At 40.9% G+C, this 16,276-nt stretch overlaps 1 protein-coding gene across 1 annotated transcript; it reads right to left on the bottom strand.

Moving 5' to 3' along the window:
* Positions 1–3,693: 3,693 nt before the first annotated feature.
* LOC121864470 lies at positions 3,694–7,049 on the bottom strand. Its single transcript, XM_042363493.1, has 2 exons — positions 6,850–7,049; positions 3,694–6,041 (listed from the first exon to the last, which is right to left on the bottom strand). The coding sequence occupies exon 2, from the start codon at positions 6,025–6,027 to the stop codon at positions 5,638–5,640; it is 390 nt and encodes a 129-aa protein (XP_042219427.1). The 5' UTR covers positions 6,028–6,041; positions 6,850–7,049; the 3' UTR covers positions 3,694–5,637.
* Positions 7,050–16,276: the final 9,227 nt, after the last annotated feature.

The following is a 16,276-nucleotide window of genomic DNA, read 5'->3' as shown; positions in this document are numbered from 1 at the left end:
GGTGCGGCAGGCGTGGCACTGTTGATATGTATCATGTGAGGTGAGATGTACTACCCAACAGTAGAGTCGTCACCTCACTACAGTAGAGTCGTCACCATGATAACGTCACCTCACTACAGTAGCGTCGTCACCATGATAACGTCACCTCACTACAGTAGAGTCGTCACCATGATAACGTCACCTCACTACAGTAGAGTCGTCACCATGATTACGTCATTTCACTACAGTAGAGTCGTCACCATGATAACGTCATTTCACTACATTAGAGTCGTCACCATGATAACGTCACCCCACTACAGTAGAGTCGTCACCATGATAACGTCACCTCACTACAGTAGAGTCGTCACCATGATAACGCCACCACCACAGAGTCAGTCACCATGATAACGTCACCACCACAGCAGAGTCGTCACCATGATAACGTCACCTCACTACAGGTGAGTCGTCACCAGATCACCATGATAACGTCACCTCACCACACTGTAGAGTCGTCACCATGATAACGTCACCTCACTACAGTAGAGTCGTCACCATGATAACGTCACACTCGTCACCATGATAACGTTAATTGCTACAGTAGAGTCGTCACCATGATAACGTCAATCACTCAGAGTCGTCACCATGATAACGTCACTCACCACAGCAGAGTCGTCACCATGATAACGTCACCTCACTACAGTAGAGTCGTCACCATGATAACGTCACACTACATTAGAGTCGTCACCATGATAACGTCACCTCACTACAGTAGAGTCGTCACCATGATAACGTCACCTCACTACAGTAGAGTCGTCACCATGATAACGTCACCTCACTACAGTAGAGTCGTCACCATGATAACGTCACCTCACTACAGTAGAGTCGTCACCATGATAACGTCACCTCACTACGTAGAGTCGTCACCATGATAACGTCACCTCACTACAGTAGAGTCGTCACCATGATAACGTCACCTCACTACAGTAGAGACGTCACCATGATAACGTCACCTCACTACAGTAGAGTCGTCACCATGATAACGTCACCTCACTACAGTAGAGTCGTCACCATGATAACGTCACCTCCCGCACGCTCCCGCTACCATCGTCATCTTCATTTTGACGTTTTGACGTATCTGATTGGAACGGAAGATAGTGATAAGGAAGTAAAGGTCACATCACGCGAGGAATAGTATATATAGTTTTTCAGTCATTTTCAGTAGTAGTTTTAATGTGACCTGTGTATATTTTCAGTAGTTTTAATGTGACCTGTGTATATTTTCAGAAGTTTTAATATGACCAATATATATGATATCTTTCTGAGTTCTCCGAAAATAAGACATATATCTCTTGAACGTCATAGGCTAATGTGCATCGAGGTGATCTGTGATTGGTCAGATGTCAGGCCTTGGTAGGATAATATGAAAATTGCTCAAGTTTACTTACGTCTCTCGCAGTCCAGCAGGTTTAGTTGTCTTAAAGGCCCTATATTGTGTATTTTGTCTGAGTTACGTAAAGTGAACATCATCATATTTATTCTTATATGCCAGTTTTGTGTCCTTGAGTGACCCTGTGATGCTTGATGCTCTTGTTGGCACCAATGTTTTGTTACCTAGAGGTTGTTAGTGGTGGTGAAGGCGACAGTGGTGGTGATAATGATGATGTTGGTGTTGGCAACTGTGGTGGTGGTGATATTTTATTTTTTGGTGTTGGCAATTGTTGAGATAACGACCATTTTTCTATGACTGATGTTTGATACCGATAGTTTTGATAACGAGGATGCCATTATAGGTGATGATGATAACATTACAGTAGCCGTACCGACGTTATGTGATAGTTGTGTTAACATCAATATCGTTCTTGGACTTAGCATGAATGGTGATAGTGGTGGATATATTGGTGATGTAGTGTACGTGGTGATACTTGTTGTACAGGTGGTGGTGATGTAGTGTACGTGGTGATACTTGTTGTACAGGTGGTGGTGATGTAGTGTACGTGGTGATGCAGTGTACGTGGTAATACTTGTTGTACAGGTGGTGGTGATGTAGTGTACGTAGTGATACTTGTTGTACAGGTGGTGGTGATGTAGTGTACGTGGTGATACTTGTTGTACAGGTGGTGGTGATGTAGTGTACGTGGTGATACTTGTTGTACAGGTGGTGGTGATGCAGTGTACGTGGTGATACTTGTTGTGCAGGTGTTGGTGATGTAGTGTACGTGATGATACTTGTTGTACAGGTGGTGGTGATGTAGTGTACGTGGTGATACTTGTTGTACAGGTGGTGGTGATGTAGTGTACGTGGTGATACTTGTTGTGCAGGTGGTGGTGATGTGGTGTACGTGGTGATACTTGTTGCTGGGTGGTGGTGATGTAGTGTACGTGGTGATACTTGTTGTACAGGTGGTGGTGATGTAGTGTACGTGTGATACTTGTTGTACAGGTGGTGGTGATGTAGTGTACGTGGAATACTTGTTGCAGGTGGTGGTGATGTGGTGTACGTGGTGATACTTGTTGTACAGGTGGTGGTGATGTGGTGTACTTGATGATACTTGTTGTACAGGTGGTGGTGATGGTGTACGTGGTGATACTTACTTGTTGTACAGGTGGTGGTGATCAGTGTGCGTGATGATACTACTATGGTACAGGTGGTGGTGATGTAGTGTACGTGGTGATACTTGTTGTACAGGTGGTGGTGATGTAGTGTACGTGGTGATACTTATTTTGGTGTGGTGGTGATGTAGTGGTGTGCGTGGTGATACTTGTACAGGTGGTGATGTAGTGTACGTGGTGATACTTGTTGTACGGGTGGTGGTGATGCTGGTGTACGTGGTGATACCTACTAGTACAGGTGGTGGTGATGTAGTGTACGTGGTGATACTTGTTGTACAGGTGGTGGTGATGATGTAGTGGTGATACTTGTTGTACAGGTGGTGGTGATGTAGTGTACGTGGTGATACTTGTTGTACAGGTGGTGGTGATGTAGTGTACGTGGTGATACTTGTTGTACAGGTGGTGGTGATGTAGTGTACGTGGTAATACTTGTTTTACAGGTGGTGGTGATGTAGTGTACGTGATGACACAAGTACAGGGATGGTCATGTAGTGTACGTGGTGTTGCTTGTAGTACAGGTGGTGATATAGTGTACGTGGTGATACTAGTTGTACAGGGGTGGTGATGTAGTGTACGTAACCCACCAGGAAACAAATCTTTTTACGACACATTTCTTTCTTGGTTAGGTTAGGTTAGTTAAATGTAAACAGAAGTTACCTATATTTTGGTTTTGTTTGTAGTGAAAATATCAAGATTTGTTGTGATTCTTCAGGTTTATTCTACCAAGGAGTGGAAAAAAGTGTTATTTACATACTAAGATGAATCTCAGTTTTGCCACAGTCCTTTCTACCTTCTGTTCAATATGTTGTGTAAGTCTAGGTTAATTTTTTTCTTTGGCACCATATCCAGGAACCTTTGGATTTCATTTTTTTTTACCTAGATATTTCAGATTATTTTCAGAAATATTCCCAATCTGATGTATTTTGTGTGTATAAATGTTTTAATAATGATTGTGTGACAACAGCGAGTACAATATTTTTTTTTTACATGAAAAAAATTATCATTTTCTTTTGGTATTTTCATATTTTTCTTTTCTTTTTTAGTCCTTTTTGATGTCATATATTCCTGAGATTTTTGACGAAGGGTTGAAAATAAAATAAGGAGTTTTGTATATGAAAATAACATTTATAAATATAGCGATAATGATACATATACACAATGTCTTTGGAAGCACATCAGACTCATATGCTGACAAGGCTCATAACAACAGACTTATTAATCCATTACAATTTCGTGTTTTTTTATGCATTAAATTCGTTGATCGTGAAATGTAATAATTTTTTTTATGGAATTAAATACATGATGTAATTTAAGAATGTTTTTGTATATTAAAAATAAAAAAGAAAATTTGTGTTTATATGGACAAATAATAATAAATATACATAAAGCATAATAATTTAGCTGTAGGTTGTAAATAGATAACAGTTTAAGCTTTGGAATGCATTGTAGTTATAGAATACAATAATTTAACTTAAAATGCAATAATTTAGCTTAAGCGCAAAACTTGATGGAAATGCAATAATATAACTTGGAAATAATTAATAGAACTTGAACACAAAATAATTTAAGTTGATAACACAATAATCGGGCATGGAAATAGAGTAATTAGAACTTAGGTGATTACGAGTTTTTTTGACAAAACTTATCCAGCCTCGGGAACTCTTGTGACAGCATCGACCCAACTTACTCTCGCTCGTGCCAACTCATACTTCAACAACCGTGTTAACAGTGACTTGAATCCGTGCCAAACACTCTTCTTGTGGCCACGCTAAGGCGTACTTTTATCCATCCGTGCTACACACACACTAACAATCGTGCACACATTCACACATAATATACAGGTACTGGTAGCCAAACATACACACAGTATCACAGACTCCACTCACTGTTAAAAGAAGAGGAATCTTGAATTTTTTATTCATAATATTGTAACAGGATGTTAGTTGACACAATGCAAAAGTCAGATTCCTTGACTGTGTTTTAGACTAACAGCTTTATCTTATCTCTAACTGTTGACTGACTGGTGAGTGGTGTAAAGTATGAATATTTGGCACATTTTGAGTGTACATTCTCCTATGTACTCACGAGTAGTACAGAGTACACTCTTATAACATAAGCCTTCCAGGCTTACTGTTATAGAGAGATCTATATCGACAATAGAAATATTTACATATACTACAACAATAATATATATGTACAAACCATATAACAACTGGATGAGCCGGAGGCTACACTTGGGACCTTTGTGTACAAGGAGTCACCTGCTACAGGCATCTGTCTTTCTCTTAAATGACGTGATGTATTTGAGATACTTAGTCACACAATTACATTTTAGTGATCATACACATACTGTACTGTACTTTGACTGGAAAGTGTCATAAGAAGATAAGAGTTCAACAATTAAGAGGAATGAACTTAACAGCTGATAATAGATCTTGTGGTAAGTTACAACTGGCTGTCAAACCTGACTTACTGTTAGTGACGTTCTACTATGGCCCAAGTGGCTACTTTATGAGTTAATTTTGGCAACTTCAAAAGAGTAAAACAAAGAAATCCCAAAGACTACGATATTTCACCTTAACGTAAACCAGTTGCTCAGACTCTCGACGGCTCATCCGGGAACTGTGGCACCTTCCGACTGAGGGGCGCCATACAGTCGGACTCTGGACCATCTTTGGCATTTCCACACGGAAGGGGAGAAGCCTCAGCTCTTCACGGCCGCCAGTTGGGCACCACCATTGACATCCTCCCAGACAACAACGGGACGACACATAAGCGGCCCATTGTGGGGGGTGGGCGGCGCGGGGAGGGGTGAGGACAGGGAAGTGGGCGGTGTGTCCTGATGAGAGCGTCTCCAGGGTGACCGACCGCTGTTGCACTCCCACTTCCGCTTGATATATCCGGTGATTCCTCACTGCTCGCCACCTTTGGGGTGTAGGGGATACCTTATCATCCATAAGGAGCCTATTTCACAGTGTTGGCGAGCAGAATAAGATATGGATATGCTGCAATTAGAAATAGATACTCAAGAGGAAGCTGTGTGAGCGATCAAGCCACCGAAACCTTGGGTGGGCCGCAGGCGGTGTAGGAGCGGAACTCGTCGTAGATGCGTGAATTATCGAGGGTGTCCATCCTACCGTCCATGTACGAGCAGAAAGATAAGACAGCCTTCATGAAGTCGTCTTCACCAGTACGAGCCAGGAGGTCGCTAAGAGCGCCATCAGGATCGTGAAGGTCGTCAAACGACTGAAGGGCTGCGTCAAGAGAGTCGTCCTGAGCACTGGTCCATGACGCCTCACTCGACGACCCCGTGGACGACTTGCGACCGTCTGGGCTGCGACTACGTTCAGGGTAGAAGACTGCCTGGGCGGGCATGCCGTGGGCGTGGACTCGCTCCATCACTAAACGGGCACGAATCTTCTGTACTGCGTTGCCCATAGAGGTCTCTCAACCTGAGAACAACACAACACATTAGTAAGTGACACAATATACACAAAGCAATACCTAGGAAATTCAAAACCTAAACTACGTAATATTTCTATCTTAATAAAACTATAGGGGGCACCTTCCAGAACACTGATAGGACTGAGAGATAACAAACACTATATCATCACAACTACTGGGGGAGGGAAGAGGTGTTGAGTAGCAGAGATGAGAAAGTTCAGCTACACTGTGCTAAGGGTTGACAACATTTCTATACAGAGAGAGAAAGTGAGAGGAGCTTTTATCATGAGTAACGGGAAGCTGGGAGATAACTACTCGGGCAGTCCCACACACCACCTCCTGACGCAAGTTTGGACGTAAGGGAGACTTAGATGGAGTGGAGGAGACAGAAAACTTTAACTTTATAAGCCAGAAGAGGAGGTACTAGATTAATGAACACAGCGAAGGATCAAGAAAAGGAACATAGCCGTCACGGGTGAAGTACAGTGAAAAAACGAAAGTGATAAATGACAAAACTGTGGAAAACGAGAATACAGAAGAGAGGAATGAATAATGGGAGAAAGTCTATAGCACTAACAATGTGAAACACTGTTGGGAACTGGGAGTGACACTTGTTCTGTATTATCGGTAAATGACGGATGATAAATAAGGGCAACCAATGAACAAAATCCTACACTTGACACAGTTGTTGACTTCTATCACAGTTTGTAAGTAAAATCCTATATGACTCCTAAAAAAAGAAAAAAATCTTGCAGCTAAGTTAAAAACACAATAAGATCCATTATCAAATACATGTAAATAAATTAATTTACTTACAATATATTCTAAAGAGACGGGTGGTGCTTTGTTAGTGAAGATCAAAGTCGAGCCGGTACAGTTGACAGGCAGGTAATCCACAAATCCACACAACTCTAAACTACCTTGATACAGTAGTGTTTATTACTCGTGGGTCACTACTGTTCCACAAACTCTCACTAAACCACTTCTCTTGGTTCTGTGGCTTAACGGAGGAGATTGTCGTATATATAGCGTGTGTGTGGGGTGGGCGGAGTCTAAACCGGGGGGCGGGGAGTAAGGATGCGAATTCTCGGTTTGTTTCAGATGATTTTTTTGTTTCTGTGGTGTTTTTTTTGTATATAGAGAAGCATTCTGTTACATGGTATGAAAATGGTGACTTTAAGAGGTTTTAATTACTTCATTCACCTGTTGTATTAAATCATCGTGTATGAAAGTATAAACATTAGTAATCTCCTCTGAATGTTAACGCCCTTCACATTATAACCTTAAGCTTCAACAAAAGAGGTAGAATGTCCCAAACAGAATAGTAAAGACAAAATATACCTTTATAAATATACAAATAAATCATTAAAAAAAATATAGTTGCCCGTGACCAGGAGAGTCCCAGGGGAGGGCGGCAGCTGTAGGTGTGGGCGGGACTACAGTTTGACGTCAAGAGCGAGGTGGGCGGCTGGAGCGGCGGGTCTCTCACTAGCCACCGCGCACATGTGTCAATGTCAGCGGCTGACACACACTCCACTCCTGCTCTTGTGTTGTGTGACCACCTTCATACCATGTAATGAATGTTAAAGTACATAAAAAAAAAATACATATATACCCTTGTATATTGTTGGTGTTCATCAGACTCGAATGGCTTAGAAGTCATTTAATTAAGCGTATTTAATGGGCTTACATGTTAAATGACGTTTTGTTGAGATAAAATTTTCTCTTATAGAAATGTTAAGTACTATGTTGATGTAAATGTAACATAAGTGCCTCTTAATGTCTTCATGTACTGTATCTTGTGATGGAACCAAGTACATTGAACCGGAATAGTGTACAGTATTTGTCCTGTTATTCTGATGTGTGAAGCGAAATTTTACTCAACAAGTTTCTAGTTTTATAATATTGGATTTAATTGGGAAATAAAACTAAGATTGAGATAAAACATGTACCATAAACCCTTTATTTTCATGTGTTGGTTTAATATAGGGGGTCAAGGCTCTCTGATAAGGCACTGCTGCTGAGTGTGTGTGTGGGGGGGGGGGCTCTAATAGTACACGCCACAGAGTGAAGAGACGTGGGAAGAACAGCTAGTAGTAATGTGATGCCTCGTACGGACATGTTGGAGATAACCAGTTCAGGAGATAACATTATCACAGGTTCACCAATGTGTTATCGTTTATTTATACTTCTTTTTTGATTGCAGTATTATAATCGATGTTTATTTTGTATTTGAAACTAAGAACGATTATTATTTTCTTCTTTCATCTTCTTCATTCTTCATTCTTCTTCTTCTTCTTTCTTCTTCTTTCATCTTTCTTCTTCATTATTCTTCTTCTTCTTCTTGTAGGTTGAAGATGATGAGTCTTACCGTACACAGAAGTAGGTCACAGTAGTACCTAACATCTGACTCACTTGAGGCTTATAACGTAACTGCCTTGGAATTCTACTATTAGTTTATTTCCTCTTGGGTTATCTAAATCGGGATTAGTTTGTAATATTTCGTGTAAAGTCCTAATAATTTGTTGACGTAAAAGTGTTAATAGAAAAAAAAAATACTTGGTAGGTATTTGTACAGTATATTCACTTTGTTTAGTCACTCACGTAAAATTATATAAGGAATGGGTAGAAAGTCTCTCATGGGAACACACACACACACACACACACACACACACACACACACACACACTCTCTCTCTCTCTCTCTCTCTCTCTCTCTCAAAGGGGGTAATTAAAGCCGGCCTATGCACTCCCCGGTTCCTCAAAAGTACTTAGAATATTTTTTTTTTCTGACTGGTGATGTAAGAACTCGTATTTTTACCTCAGTGATAACCTAACCTAACCTAACCTAACCAAAATCACATTACCTTTACGTGTAGACTTGCCATCACGACTGACCAAGCACTGGGTGGATCAGTTTGCTACATTATGAACTTTACCTGTTGTGGTGGTGTCGATAATTGTTACACACACACACACACACACACAGATGAAGACCAAACACAGATGTGAAGCGATTGACAACAACATATAAGTTACCCCGTTTATCAGGTGAACTCTCTAATTTTCAGGAAAGAGGAAGAATTCACATAGTATCTTCACACAACCTGTTCTCATCTTCAGCTAAAAGGAAAAATCAAAATTAAGGGACTACAGATATTAACCATTTATTTAGTGTTCAGGTGTTAGTTACAATTATCTCCTCAAGAACAACAGGTTAACTTACAAAGACAACGTAACAAATACAGCTTATGATGACAAAAAACAAGAACAGTTAGGATTAAAGTACATCTAAGGACCAATGTATTGTACAACTCAGGTCAATGTACAACTGAACCAATTTACAACCGAGGTCAATGTACAACTGGACCAATGTATACAACTCGGTACCACTACACAAGTGAGGTCAATGTATACAATGTTGATAAAGTAATTTAGTATAGTGCTATCACTCGCTTGACCCAGATTAACGATCAGCTGGGGGAAATAGTATATGGAGTGACGTCATCAGGTTGTTGATAGAGGTTGGGCAGGTGTTTTCACAGCTGTTGGTGGTGGTGGTGGTGGTAGTACTGGTGATGGTGGTAGTGGTAGTACTGGTGATGATGGTGGTAGTGGTAGTACTGGTGATGATGGTGGTAGTACTGGTGGTAGTAGTGGTGGTGGTGGAAAAGTAGCAGTACTGGTGGAGGTGATGGTATAAGTAGTAATAGTAGTAGTAGTAGTGGTGGTAGAGAGAGAGGTGGTGATAGTTGTTGTGGTGATGGTGGTAGTGGTGATAATGTGGTGGTTGTGGTAGTGACAGTTTTTGTGGCGATGGTGATTGCTGTAATAGTTGTTGTGGTGGTGATTGTGGTACTAGTGTTGGTGATAGTGGTATTGGTGATAGTAACTGTGGTGGTGTTTATTGTGGGTAGGTGGCTGTGATGATGATGATGGTGATGATGATTCTAATAATGGTGATAATGACGATGGTGGTGATGATGATGATGGTGATGTTGATGATGATGATAATTAATGATGGGTGATGGTGGTGGTGATAATAAGTGATGATGGTAATTAGGGTGATGATACTATTAGAGGTGGTGGAGCCTCTTTACACCACCACCACACATTGTATACTCACTCGGTGTCAATGAGTCAGACAGATTTATTATCATTGGCCACACATTACTAGTGGCTGGTGTATAAATGTATTGTGTTAACGAGAAAACATAGTCTAATGGTCGCTTCTCTTACCAACGTCCCGCTAAAACTTAACTCAAACTACTTTTCATATTTATTGCTTGAAGTATATTAATACTCGTGCTATAAAAACACCGCCAACGCAAGCAATCAGTAATGTGTTCTCCTTTGCTGACGAATATTCGCCTACTTTTTTTTTTTTAAGGGGATTAGCCCACCCGGGCACAGGTCACTGACCCACATCGGGGCCCGGGGGGCGAAAATGTAATAATAATAATAATAATTCAAAGTAAATAAAATTTATAATACAAAGTAAAATAAAATATTAATGGTAATAATAATAATAACAACACTGTGATAATAATAATAATAATTACAAAGAAATACAAGAATGAAAAAAAATCAACAGTGAGAAACGCTATATGTATGTTGTGTTGTCATGTAAGAGAAACAATTGAGGCCCTACAATTGTGTGTAAATGAGGCAAAAGTCAGATCAGCAACCTGGGACTTGGTCACAATTTTTGTGATGCCATATGGCAGCAGGGTCTACCGATTAGACAACACATTATGCTTCCAATATCTTCCCAGGCGATAGTACCTCCCTGTTTGGTAGCTGCCTACTACCTACTACCTTCTGCCTATAGTGGCGTTCTTTATGGTACGAGTGTATGTGGTGTTGTTAACATTTATAGATACTCGTACTTACATTACTGATGGAGATAAATTTACTTATGATATCTTTTTAATGGTCCGTGTAAGAGGGCGTCAAGAAATTCTCCATTTTCGATCAATCGTATTTTGCATTTTGTACTAATAGTGATGGATAAGTAGATTGGTGGATAGACAGATATTTAGTTCGTGGTTAAATATCTGTAATAATTAAATCTCAAAATTCATGAATTAGTAAATAAATTCGAATAAAAGGTGTGTGGCGGGACGATGATATGACTATACAAAGGTAGAGACTGGGGAAAGTTGGTTTTGTGGTTTGAAGTTAATTTCAGGTGATGGCAAAGTTCACAAGAGCAAGTGTATGATAAACTACGAGGCTGACCTTTCTTCTGACGGTGTTGTTACTGATGTTAACTCGCGACACCTCAAGATCCTGAAGGGTGTGGGTGACATATCATTGTAGAACGGGAAAACCAGAGAGAGTGACTGACTGACAGACTAGCTAACAGGGAGTGATTATGTTAGGAAAGCACAAAACACATCGACAAGGACACAGTTTATAGATGTCACCTACAACACACACAGAGACGTTCCAAATATCCTCATCACACTCACCACTACCACCACCCTTTTTTTGTGTGTGTGGTACTCTTGGTATTTTTGGTGGAATTGATAAAAACTTTAGTCAAATATCGTAAATATAGTTGCAAAAAACACAAAGAATTTACGTAAAAAGAATTCACTAATTAAGCCCCAGGGACAAGGAATTAAGCATGGAGTCACTTGCTTGGTGTTACAAAAAAAAAAAATGCGTTCAACGAAGCTTTATCGTCCATCTAGGAAGCCTCAAATGTTAACCTTGGACCCAATTCTGAAACGAGGTCATCCAAGGAACATTACTATACATTTTCAACTCAACTATAGGCCAGAATTTCAGGAATAAACACACAATTTTTTTTTTTTTGGGGGGGGGAGGTGGGTATTGTTTTCAGTAACGGAAATACTTCTTGAAAGCCGTACTGTGACGTACTACCCAAGGAACAATTTGGGAAAAGATGTAACAAAAGATGAAAGAAAAGTTTGTTGATACACGGACGACTAACCATAACATTAGTCCACACGGGTTAACAAAACAATGAGCTCTCTTCATTTTGACTATTGGCAAAGGATCTCCATGAAACTGGCCATCAAAATAGTGACAATTATCATTTTCTTCTTTAATTTACCTGGGCATCAATTAATTTTTATATCAGTCGATTTTTTACGTAATATTAAAAAAAATAATCAAAAAGAGTGATCATAGTTATGTGTTTTAATTATGTTATTATATCTTATGTTTTTGGTTATGTTAGTAATTACAAGATGATCACATACCTTAATATACTGTAGTGGTGAAGAAACATTTTGACACATCCCTATACACTTATTGCACAGCCCTATCCACACATTGCACATCCCTATCCACACATTGCACATCCCTATCCACACATTACACATCCCTATCCACACATTACACATCCCTATCCACACATTGCACATCCCTCTCCACACATTACACATCCCTATCCACACATTGCACATCCCTATCCACACATTACACATCCCTATCCACACATTGCACATCCCTATCCACACATTGCACATCCCTCTCCACATATTGCACATCCCTCTCCACATATTGCACATCCCTATCCACATATTGCACATCCCTATCCACATATTGCTCATCCCTATCCACATATTGCACAGGTTGGGCTCTCTTTGACTCTCTTATGCTCCTTTGCCATTTTGAGCTGGATGGAGCATATATTGTCAGGTTAAAGGTTACATAATAAACACCACCTGATTGGCATCATTTTAGACACTGTATCTCGGCCGCCATGTTAATTTAATACCTCGTGTGACGTCATCAGTCCCTTGGAAAATGTCAGATGCATTACTTGGTATTTTGTATTTTCCAATTATCAAAACGCAATTGATTTTTTTTTTGTGGGGGGAATTGAAAATATTCAATTAATAAGGTTTTAGTTTGTGGAAGTCGTTTATTTGTTAAGTGTAGTTGTTGTTGTTGTTAATGGAAATATATCACCGTGTTACAGTAATTGGTATTAATACTGCGGGTAGTCTCACGTGATTAGAAAGGTGAAACAAATTACTGGGGATTTTACAAGGCCCAAAATTACTGTCGTTACTGTGGGAAGAAATCAACTTTATAAATTAAAGCATAACAAGAGATGCCTTATGGTCTAAATACGGGATGAAACAATGATAGGAAAATATATATAGACAAAAAAAGAAACATAAGAAGGCAAAAAAAGAGGTAGGAAATGTGTAGCTAATGTGGACTACAAACGTTAATGACCAAGGAAGATGATGAGTTGCTTTAATGTGGACCCATATTGTTTACCTGGTTCTTGGTCTGACAAACACCTGAACACCTAAACTACGAGTCATCATGCTCTTGTAGTTCTTAAACTCATGGTGGATAATTTTTTTGTATTAAAGCTATCGTGATGAGGTAATTATAACTCAGTAGTGTTATGAACTTTACTCATTACATTATGATAAAGTTTTTGAATTATAAATAAACTCAAAAATAACATACCAGTAATAATGGTGAACCAGGCAGCAACTCTCAAATATGTTATGTCTCGCTGATCTGGGGTTTTGTTGGTGATTCCGTCAGCTTTGGTATTCATAGAGCTGACTGATGCACCAAAAGCTAACCAAGAAACATCGCTCTTACGCAATCGTATCCAATAGATTAATGTATGTATGTATGTACAGTATGTATGTATGTATGTATGTATGTATGTATGTATGTATGTATGTATGTATGTATGTATGTATGTACTTACACAATATACACAATACAGTATCTTATCTTTACAATATACATAACACAACACAAACGAGTTGAACAAGTCTCTGTCACTCAAGCAGAACTCAACAGTGCGAGAAAATAACACTTTATATTCGTGTGAGTGAGTGGTGACTACACAATTTTATAAAGCATTCATAAATAGATATCGTTTACCCAATAGCGTCTAGTTGACTAAAGACCACTGCCTAAAGGACTATTGCTATTATATTTTGTTCTCAGGCTACGACACTCTCACTTATTCTCACCCGTAATCTGTTTGACTCTGCCTCTCTAATCTAAATTAATCCTGGATAATCTACGACTGACTTTAACTCTTATTGTAACTAGTTTGAGTTATCCGATGTTGCATGGGGGATAGTGTATGGTAATTTCCTAAGACATACTCGCACCTCCCTACCAAATTTTTTGTTTTATCTTCAGTGCTGAGTGGAAATGCTTAAGGAACATAAGCAATGATAGATAGAATGTTGTTTTTGTATGTAGACTCTTTCTTCGTCGCCTCCTCTTCTTCCCCCGCCTCCTCCACTTCCCCCGCCTCCTCCTCCTCCTGCATTCCCTCCTCCTGTTCCACCTCCACCTCCCCCTCCTCCCCCTCCTCCACCTCCCCCCTCCTCCCCTCACCCCTACCCCCCTCTGCCCCTCTGACCTCCCAACTCACGTGCGTGAGGGTATACCACCAATGTGTGTGAGCGTCCACACGTAACCTGCTGTCGCTCTCAACAAATGTGTCCCACACTTCTACCTTTCCTTCTGTCTGTCTGTCTGTCTGTCCTCTCTCTCTCTCTCTCTCTCTCTCTCTCTCTCTCTCTCTCTCTCTCTCTCTCTCTCTCTCTCTCTCTCTCTTTTGTTTTAGCTCAGTTTGCCCAACCTATTCGCAGGCCCATATTTTCACACACCCACAAAGCATAAACTCTTGGCTGCACAGGATAACTTTTTTCCATTTATATATTTATTGTGCAAATTACTCTCCCATTGTCAAAATCTTGATGGTGATGATGATGGTGAAATTACAGTCATCTTCACTTCACACTGAGGTTAGTCATCATTATCACACACAGTCCCTGGCCCACACACACACACACACACACACTTAGCAGGGTGGCCACGTGTATTGTTGAGGCAGTGATGGGAGTTTGAACAGTGATAGGAGTTGAGGTAGTGACAATGGTTGAGGTAGTGACAAGAGTTGAGGTAGTGACAAGAGTTGAGGTAGTGACAGGAGTTGAGGTAGTGACAGGAGTTGAGGTAGTGACAACAGTTGAGGTAGTAACAGTTATTGAGGCAGTGACAGCAGCTGTGAGGCAGTGACAACAGTGAAGTCCGTAACAATGGTTGAGGCAGTGACAGCAGCTGTGAGGCAGTGACAACAGTGAAGTCCGTAACAATGGTTGAGGCAGTGACAACAGCTGTGAGGCAGTGACAATAGTGAAGTCCGTAATAATGGTTGAGGCAGTGACAACAGCTGTGAGGCAGTGACAACAGTGAAGTCCGTAACAATGGTTGAGGCAGTGACAGCACCTTGAGGCAGTGACAATAGTGAAGTCCGTAACAATGGTTGAGGCAGTGACAACAGCTGTGAGGCAGTGACAGCACCTTGAGGCAGTGACAACAGTGAAGTCCGTAACAATGGTTGAGGCAGTGACAACAGCTGTGAGGCAGTGACAATAGTGGAGTCAGTGACCACCTCCTCAGGCTTCATGACTTAAGACGACCACACCATCAACAACGACCCAACCACGATAAATCAACAGCGCCCGGCGATCACCTCCACTCCTTAATGACACGCCAGACGAACGCTCTCTCACTTTCTGCCAGCAGCGGCGTTCATTTATGGTTGTAAACAAATGGCTACAGCAACACCTATAACTTGAGGTGAAGAATTTGTCCTTGTGGTGATAGTGGTGGTGATGATGATGGGGTGGTGTTGGTGATAGTGGTGATGATGGGGTGGTGTTGGTGATAGTGGTGATGATGGGGGTGGTGGTGGTGATAGTGGTGATGATAGGGTGGTGTTGGTGATAGTGGTGATGATAGGGTGAATTGTTGGTGATGGTGGTGATGAATGGTGGTGATGTGTGGTGTTGGTGAGTGGTGTTGATGGGGTGGTGGTGGTGATAGTGGTGATGATGGGGGTGGTGTTGGTGATGAGTGGTTTGATGATGGGGGTGTGGTGTTGATGATAACTGGTGATGATGGGATGATGTTGGTGATAGTGGTGATGATGATGGTGGTTGGTGATGGGTGATGATTGGTGTTGGTGATAGATGGTGATGATGGGTGTGGTGTGTGGTGATTGTGGTGATGATGGTGATGATGGATTGGTGTTGGTGATAGTGGTGATGATGGGGTGGTGTGTGGTGATGAGTGGTGATGATGGGGTGGTGTTGGTGATGAGTGGTGATGATGGGGTTGGTGGTGGTGATGAGTGGTGGTGGTGATGGTGGTGATGATGGAGTTGGTGTTGGTGATAGTGGTGATGATGGGGTGGTGTTGGTGATGGT

This window comes from Homarus americanus, unplaced genomic scaffold (genome assembly GCF_018991925.1).
Source record: "Homarus americanus isolate GMGI-L3 unplaced genomic scaffold, GMGI_Hamer_2.0 scaffold59578, whole genome shotgun sequence".
Classification (NCBI taxonomy): domain Eukaryota; kingdom Metazoa; phylum Arthropoda; class Malacostraca; order Decapoda; family Nephropidae; genus Homarus; species Homarus americanus.
This window is presented reverse-complemented; position numbering and strand designations above follow the sequence as displayed.

Excerpts from the sequence above, each read along its gene's own strand:
- LOC121864470 (XM_042363493.1), bottom strand. The coding sequence starts at position 6,027 with ATGGGCAACGCAGTACAGAAGATTCGTGCCCGTTTAGTGATGGAGCGA.